Below are 9,110 nucleotides of genomic sequence, written 5' to 3' on the forward strand. Positions count from 1 at the left end.
TTCATCAATTATAATTTGCTCATCTATGATTACTGCTATTGTTGTTGTTGTTGCTGTTGTTGTTATGCCTCTGATAGCCCTTCCTCTCCCATTCTGACATACAGCAACAGCTGTATGTGTCGTCAGAGATGGGGCTTACCCAGGTGTCCCTGCACAGGTGTGGCGTCTATGGGAAGGCCTGTTCAGACTGCTGCCTGGCCAGAGACCCTTACTGTGCCTGGGATGGGGAGACCTGCTCCTCCTTTAGCCCCTCCACCAAGAGGTTAGGCACCTCAGCACCAATTAAGGGGTTACATAACATGCTTGTACTGTATTAGTTTAGATGTTTAAAATAGGATATCATTCCATCCAAACTGAATAGTGGGTTTTAGGCATAATTCAATGTTGTGATAATGTATAGTTATCCACTGTTCCTTTTCTTGTTCACAGGCGGAGCAGAAGACAGGATATTAAGCATGGAGACCCCTTGCGGCAGTGCAGAGGGTTCAATGCAAAAGGTATGTGATCACAGCCAAAGCACTGAACATTATACAAAGGTATCACAACAAAATCTCACAAATGAGTTATCCACTGTTAATGGAGTCAAAAGGCCTTTGATTCAGATGTGTACTCCACTGTATTTCTCTGATTCTCTCCCCTTCAGTTGAGAAGCGTCTCAGTGAAACAGTGCAGTTTGGGGTGGAGGGGAGTAGCACGTTCCTGGAGTGCCAACCCAGATCTCCACAAGCGACAGTCAAATGGCTCTACCAGAAACCAGACGGCAGGAGGAAAGTGGTACGACAAGGCCTAAGGGACCGTTAAGTTCAGATAGCTTTTGTATGATGGCTGTAGATAATGTCGTCTTCTCCTTTTCTCTCACAATGATGTTCTTTATCTCCCTCTCTCCCCCTACCCCAGCTGAGCCGAGACAGAGAGGTGCTGAAGACTGGTCACGGCATCCTGCTCAAGTCTCTGAGCCATGCCGACGGGGGGCTGTACAACTGCCTGGCCACCGAGAACAACTTCAAGCACACGGTGGCCCGCGTGGCCCTCCGCATCCTGGACCGGGAGATTGTGGAGGCCCTCACCTCCCCGGACGGCCCCCCGGAGGACCAGAACCCCCATCACCACCGACACCCCCACCACCACCCTCCGCCTCCACCACCCCCTCCTCACAACCTGCCCCCGCAGTTCTCCTCCCAGCCGGAGATCCGCCTCATCAACCAGTACTGTCAGTCCTACTGGCAGCAGCTCAACCTCAACCTGCCCACCAAACGCACCAGCAGGAGGCACACTGAGAGCCAGCCAGAGCCAGCCCCGGGGGCCCCTAGCCACTCCTAGACCCCATCTCCCTCCCTCTACTTTACTGGTACCCGGGCCAGGCCCTGTAGGGCCACTGTGGCCCTGCACAATGGTAACAGGCAGACTCACTCATGTTGTTGTGATTTTGTTGTTGTTGTTGTTTATCTCACTCCCATTTAGGGTTAGTCTCCATGAGCCCAATCCTAACTTTAGATCTGTGCACATAGCTCTGTGGTTTCTTGCAAAATTGGTGTTACACACACGGAGTGTTTGGTCATATGAATCTTTAGATTAATCTGCAAATGTACTACCCTATTCCGTCCAAGCTAGTAACCTGGTTAGTAACTAGTAACTAGTTAGTAATTAGGAACCTGAATAGAATCCCTGTTCCCATAAGCCCAGGTATTATCAATTGGATCACTACTTATGTTATATTATAAACTGGGTGGTTCGAGCCTTGAATGCTGATTGGCTGACATCTGTGGTATATCAAACCGCATACCACAGGTATGACAAAACATTCATTTTTCCTGCTCTAATTATGTTGGTAACCAGTTTATAATAGCAATAAGGCACCTCGGGGGGTTGTGGTATATGGCCAATATACCACGGCTAAGGGCTGTGTCCAGGCCCTCTACGATGCTTAGTGCCTAAGAACAGCCCTTAACCGTGGTATATTGGCCATATACCACACCCCCTCATGCCTTATTGTTTACGTATGTCACATTGTATTGTATCACTCAGTGTAAGACATTTTAGAAACTGCAGAGGATTTTGTTAGTGTACACAATAGTTGCCTAGCCACCACCATGGTTGTTAGGTGATATAGAGACAGGGTATCATATGAATCATTGTCAAATTTGTCACATGTTGTATGGCTGCCTCAACCTCACTTTTTACAATCCATTTGTTCCACTGAATCTAGTTGATGAAACATGGGCAATTTAATAGTATTAAGTATATTATGTTTCCATTCTAAATATTGTTACAATAGAATCCTGCCAATGTCAAATCAGAAAGAATAAGGCTCAGTTTTGGGTCGTTCTTGAATTGCGGTGGCATCTGGCCCTGGCCTTTCGGAAAAAATACTTTTTTAATGTTTAAAAAATGGGTTCTATTCTAAATCAACTAATGTGGTAGTTTAATGATTAATGACTAATTATTTGTACCATTATGATTACATTGTGCCACCAGTAGGAGTAGTGACAGCAATGACTGTCACACCAATGACACATTTAAGGTAATTGAGGATTTTCTTAAATGGAGGCCACAAATGTTCAAATCTAAGGTCACAATGTCATTTCCCTTCATTTAAATTGAGTAACACCAATGACACTTTGCATTTACACATACTAAATGATCAATGGAATCCTCAAATTTGTGACATACTAAAAGGGTGTGATTAGCTAATAACTTTCTTTAATATAGACCACTCCCCCAAAAACAATTTGCCACTCGGGGGATTGCTAAATGTCCTTCTACAACACCAATGACATAAAACTTAGGGTCACATAATATTTGTAAAAAAAAATAACAAATATTGGTTTTATTGATCTTTGCCAGGGATGGGCAACGGCGGCTCACTTTTGTAGGCCCGTGGATCAACCCCCCCCCAACTTAATGTTGAGAGTTAAAATAGTAGAATACACAAGGTTACATTTTGTAATTTGGTTGTGCATCAGCAGTTTTTCTCTTATGTTAGTCACTGACAATTACTTAATTAGCTCATGTTTAGGTTGGCAGGTAGCCTAGTGGTTAAGAGTGTTAGGCCAGTAACCAAAAGGTCACTGGTTTGAATCCCTGAGCTGACTAGGTGAAAGAAATCTGCTGATGTGACCTTAAGCAGATCTATGTCAGGTTTGGACTTTTCATGAATCCACTGCTCTTTCTCTCACCCACGCCATGAAACATATTTATTTTTGAGACTGTACATATTCCTGTAAGTTCTGCACTTTGGTGGTGGGGGTGTAAGGGCTGGGATGGGGTAGGGGATATTATTATGATCTATTGTTGATTGACAGGACCAATATTCACAGAAAGAGGCTTTCATGTAAAATAGGTAGACCTTTTTGGAAATGAAAAATATGAATATTTGAATGAATAAATGATTATGGATCGGAAGCCATAATACTGTAGTTCAGCAACGTGCTGAGCAAGCCACTTAACCCTACTTGCTCTGGATAAGAGCATCTGCTTAAATGTTTCACCAAAACATTTTTTTTTTGATAGCTGGCTAAACTAACTCACCTATCTAAATCTGTAGTAATCATGATCGAAATACATACTTTGATTTTGTTAGTCACACTCACTCAGATATAATAGGAAATTAGCTGTAAAACTCCAAATGATTATCTCCTCTCCATGGCAAAATGAGTAGAATTGCATGAAATTTGTGGGCCCCTCATGATGAGTTCAGATTTTTGGTGGCCCCCACCCCCATCCAAGTTGTCCATCCCTGATCTATATAATATATGATATACTTTTGTTTACTTTCTAGCATTCGAAATAATAGATAGATAACCCTAAAACATGTTACTACAACTCTACTCATCACTACTGGGACAATCCAATTTGCTTTCCCTAAATACTTTAAACAATGCCTAAACATAAAGTCTTGCCGTATAAAGTACTTGCATTATAATTTGTCATTTATAAACAGTTCAATATAAACAAAAGCATGTATGATGTGTAACTATTTGTCTTTTTCAATCGTTCTTCATGGTGGCAAAAGCGATGGACGCAAATGCCACCGCAATTCAAGAATTACCCGTTTACATGTTTTTCATCTGCCATTTCTTAAGATTCTGATATAATCTATTTTAAAACATGACATGTCACAGAAAATGTGGATTATCAGACACACCTGCTTAATTTGACCAAACATTTGTTAGCAGGAAGAAACTGACCAAATTAGTCTCTACTTCTTTTTATTGGTTGGACTCCTGGGGTTATGCAATTTTTTATTTTTTTTTACCCAATACTATACTTACTGAATACAAAACCATTAGTGTCAGCTAAAAAGCTATCCAAGTCTCATGTTTGAGTAAATTGCTTCGACCTTGTGCTTCTTTCTGCTCAGCACTTCAACAGTGTGTTAGGCAGAGACAACATTTTGGACCAAACACTGTTCCATTCTCCAGCCAAGACTATCGAGGGATTAAAAAAGGAACATGTAAATAGAGCAAGTTTGGTTTGGAATGATTCATTCAGAAAAAGAGATTCATTAGCCGTTGATAATTACAGTGAGAAAAGAAAATGAAGACAGTTAGTATAGGGGTTTGCCATTGTGTTGCTTCGAAATGGCAGTACATATTCTCTCTTCAGTGGGAGTTACATTACTTTTACAACAGCTTGACATCAGATGAGAAACTGATCCAGCAGAAACTGGACTGGGAGGCTCTTTAAAATGTGACTATGTGACATGGCCACACTGTATTTTTCTTGTCCTCTAGAGATGAGTCATTAGTATATTCACTAGCACTCACCTGGCTCTATCATATGCTTTTGTTGGATACCACACGTATTCAGTGCATTCATATGGTATGAATACATGTAAAGGACTTTTAGATCTCAGATCTATGTCAGGTTTGGACTTTTCATGAATCCACTGCTCTTTCTCTCACCCACGCCATGAAACATATTTATTTTGAGACTGTACATATTCCTGTAAGTTCTGCACTTTGGTGGTGGGGGTGTAAGGGCTGGGATGGGGTAGGGGATATTATTATGATCTATTGTTGATTGACAGGACCAATATTCACAGAAAGAGGCTTTCATGAAAAATAGGTAGACCTTTTTGGAAATGAAAAATATGAATATTTGAATGAATAAATGATTATGGATCGGAAGCCATAATACTGTAGTACAGCAACGTGCTGACAGATTACTCAACTCTGAAGCCAAAGAATCTTCTATTTGAATGAAAACGTGTTCTATTTAAAGGTCCAATGGAGCCATTTTTATATCAATATCAAATCCTTTCTGGGTAACAGTTAAGCACCTTACTGTGATTGTTTTCAATTAAAATTGTGAAAAATAAACAAAAATAGCTTCTTAGCAAAGAGCAATATTTCAAGCAATAATTTAGCTTGGACTGTCTGGGAGTTGTGGGGCCTAATTGGAGGAGCCTAATGGGAGGGATATGTAACCTGAAGGTTTAAAACTCTAATAACTCTAATAACTTATACTGCCTGGCGATGTAGCCAGGCAGGCCAAAACGCCATCCCACTAAAACAGGCAGAAATTTCAGGTGGTCTTTTCAAACAGCTCTTACACTAAAAGGGCATTATCATAATTTTCACAATTTCACAGTATTATTCCAACCTCATAGTGTAGAAATATAAATCTAAACCACAGAAAATCACGTTTTTGACTGCACTGGGCCTTTAACATACTTTTCACCATATTCACATTCTTTGTGGCTTTACATGGCTTCCTATGTCTTTTCTTAGCTATAGAGTTTGAATCCAGAAATGTCTACCTGTCTCGTTTCTGGAATATCATTTGTAATAAAACAAAAGTCACTCAAACAAAACAATGTAACGCTTGGTACCATATTCCTTCTAGAGTATGTCTGTGAGCTGATTCAAGAGTGACATGAGTAAATTAACATTTTAAAAGGGAGTTACGGGTGAATAACAAACCCATTTCATTCAGTAACTACAAAATTATTTTGTTCCAAAAACGATTAATTGGTGTCAGCCATCTTGGCCATTTAGAGAGGCCTTTCCACTCCCTGCTGCGCCTAACCAGTCAGCCCCAATCAGCCCAGGCCGCAAAATTCCACTGTGGCTTAGTGCAGGTCACAACCCTTCTCAGAAGGAATACTGTGTATTTAACAGTTCTTTGTCTTGTTGTTTTTTGGGCTTGTGTGTTTGTCATTGAGCTACGTTGACTATATCTGCGTTTTTTCTTTGTACTCATAGATGTGTTTGTGTTAGTTTAAATTGATATGGTTGTTTGTAATAAATATTATTTTATTATTATGATATGTTTTAGCTTTGGTATTTCAGTAGAGATTAATGATATAGTGTATCCAGATTGGGGAATGTTTGAATTTAGTCTCCTTCCACTCTCTTCAGTTAGTTTCATGTTTTAATGTCACATTGAATTGCCTTTCTTGCAAGTTCTAACCCCAACAATGCAGTAATCAATAACAATGTAATACTAAAAATAACAAGCTCAAACTAAAGCACAAAAGATATAAAAATAAGAAACAAAAAGAACACTATAAAGTAAGTAAGAAGGGTCAGTTCCAGTAACATATTCACAATGTGCAGGGATACTGGATCGATATGTATAGGGAGGGGTAAGGCGACGAGGCATCAGGATATATGATTAACAGGGTAGCAGCTGTGTATATGATAATTGTATGTGAGTGTGTGTATAGTCAGTATAAAGGTATGTGCATATAGGGCTGTGGCGGTCATGAAATTTTGTCAGCCGGTGATTGTCAAGTAAATAACTGTCGATCTCACATTAATTGACCATTTAATTAACATAAACACATTTAGCATCTCTTGGCTTCCACACAGAACCTACAAGCCACCGATGCAGACCTTTGGAACATTTACATTTAAAAAAATCTAATAAATCCATGTAATATAGCCTACACCTTCACAATAAATCCATAATTTATTTTTCACAGGTTTAAAGAAACATGAGCGCTCGGGGGCGTCCGCATGGTCCCAAAGCACACCGTTGCCTCGTTTTGTATCACATTCCAATGATAAAACTGGGGGCGACAAAAATGCAATTTCAGAATGTGGGGGTAGACCTTTTTGACATGTCCCCCACCGTCCCCAGTGAAAGTTGTGCCCCTGTATTTCAGAAGAAGAGAATAGCATTGTCCTTATGTAAGGTCCTGATCTGGCTATGCCAAATGGCTGTGGGCTACACTAGTTCATTTAGCAGACAAAATTTTATTAGAATTCCGTGGCATTATTTTAGAGTATGAATTGAGAATTTCTCAAAGCTTGTACTCCTGAGTGGTGCAGTGGTCTAAGACACTGCATTTCAGCTACAAGAGGTATCACTGCAGTACCTGGTTCAAATCCAGGCTGCATCACATCTGGCTGTGATTGGGAGTCCCATAGGGCGGTGCACAATCTCCTTGGTTTGGCAGTCATTGTAAATAAGAATTTGTTCTTAACTGGCTTGCCAGGTTAAATAAAGGATATTTTTCTCCAAACAATTTGCTGTATAAACTTCATCAGTCTCTCATTCACAATTTTATAAGCACTTGATAATGCTTCGAATTTCCTTGCTGCATCCCCTTTATGTGGCCGTAATGCACCCTAAAAAATCCATGCCTTTTGCGTCCAGTGGCCATTGTGCCCTTGGCCCTTAGTGCTGCGTTGTGCCCTTCTCACTGAGTGCTGCATGTTCTGAAGCACCTCTCACTCACATGTCTCTCCCTCACGTGATCAGGTCTTTCTCACAGGCTACAATTGAAGACAGACAACATCGGGGATGCAACTGTGTGCATCCTTATCCAATTCCACAAGACATGCCAGTTGTTCAAACAGACAGCTCTGTGCATTCAACATGTCAATACCTCTCATAAATACCAGTAGTGATGAAGTCAATCTCTCCTCCACTTTGAGGCTGTAGGACCTGCCTGGTTGATAGTGCTGTTAAGAAGGTAGCTACTGTTGTATCAAATCAAATTTATTTTTTATATAGCCCTTCGTACATCAGCTGATATTCTCAAAGTGCTGTACAGAAACCCAGCCTAAAACCCCAAACAGCAAGCAAAGCATGTGAAAGAAGCACGGTGGCTAGGAAAAACTCCCTAGGAAAAACTCCCTAGAAAGGCCAAAAACCTAGGAAGAAACCTAGAGAGGAACCAGGCTATGAGGGGTGGCCAGTCCTCTTCTGGCTGTGCAGGGTGGATATTATATCAATATGTTTTGACCATGACTGTTTACAATCCAGGGTTACTCCAAGCAGTTTAGTCACCTCAACTTGCTCAATTTCCATATTATTTATTACAAAATGTAGTTGAGGTATAGGGTTTAGTTAATAATTTGTCCCAAATACAATGCTTTTACTTTTTGAAAATAAAATATTTAGGGCTAACTTATTCCTTGCCACCCACTCTGAAACTAACTGCAGATTTTTGTTAAGTGTTGTAGTCATTTCAATCGCTGTAGTAAATAACGTGTATAGTGTTGAGTCATCCACATACATAGACACACTGGCTTTACTCAAAAAGATTGAAAAAGGTAAGGGGCCTAGACAACTGCCCTGGGGAATTCCTGATTCTACCTGGATTATGTTGGAGAGGCTTCCATTAAAGAACACCCTCTGTGTTCTGCTAGACTTGTAACTCTTTATACACAATATAGCAGGGGGTGTAAAGCCATAACACATATGTTTTTCCAGCAGCAGACTATGATCGATAATGTCGAACTGAAGTCTAACAAAACAGCTCCCACAAAACTTTTTATCATCAATTTTTCTCAGCCAATCATCACTCATTTGTGTAAGTGCTGAATGTCCTTCCCTATAAGCGTGCTGAAAGTCTGTTGTCAATTTGTTTACTGTAAAATAGAATTGTATCTGGTCGGCTATTTGAGCCAGTAAAGGTGTTTTTACTTTTCTTAAGTAGCGGAATTACTTTTGCTTCCCTCCAGGCCTGGGGGAACACACTTTCTAGTAGGCTTAAATTGAAAATATGGCAAATAGCAGTGGCAATATCGTCCACTATTATCCTCAGTAATTTTCAATCCAAGTTGTCAGACCCCGGTGGCTTGTCATTGTTGATAGACAACAATAATTTGTTCACTTCTTCCACACTCACTATCTGGAATTCAAAATTACAACGG

General features: G+C 40.4%; 1 protein-coding gene across 1 annotated transcript in view; it reads left to right on the forward strand.

Annotated features, from left to right (window-relative positions):
• Positions 1-6,269, forward strand: part of LOC106566829 (semaphorin-3F) — a 42,585-nt gene extending 36,316 nt beyond the window's left edge. The window contains exons 15-18 of the mRNA XM_082959960.1: positions 105-262; positions 430-497; positions 644-774; positions 898-6,269. Coding sequence (XP_082816086.1) covers positions 105-262; positions 430-497; positions 644-774; positions 898-1,320 — 780 coding nt within the window. The 3' untranslated portion in view covers positions 1,321-6,269. The remainder of the gene's footprint in view (positions 1-104; positions 263-429; positions 498-643; positions 775-897) is intronic.
• Positions 6,270-9,110: the final 2,841 nt, after the last annotated feature.

The sequence above is a fragment of the Salmo salar genome, chromosome 13 (genome assembly GCF_965601325.2).
Source record: "Salmo salar chromosome 13, fSalSal1, whole genome shotgun sequence".
Lineage (NCBI taxonomy): Eukaryota > Metazoa > Chordata > Actinopteri > Salmoniformes > Salmonidae > Salmo > Salmo salar.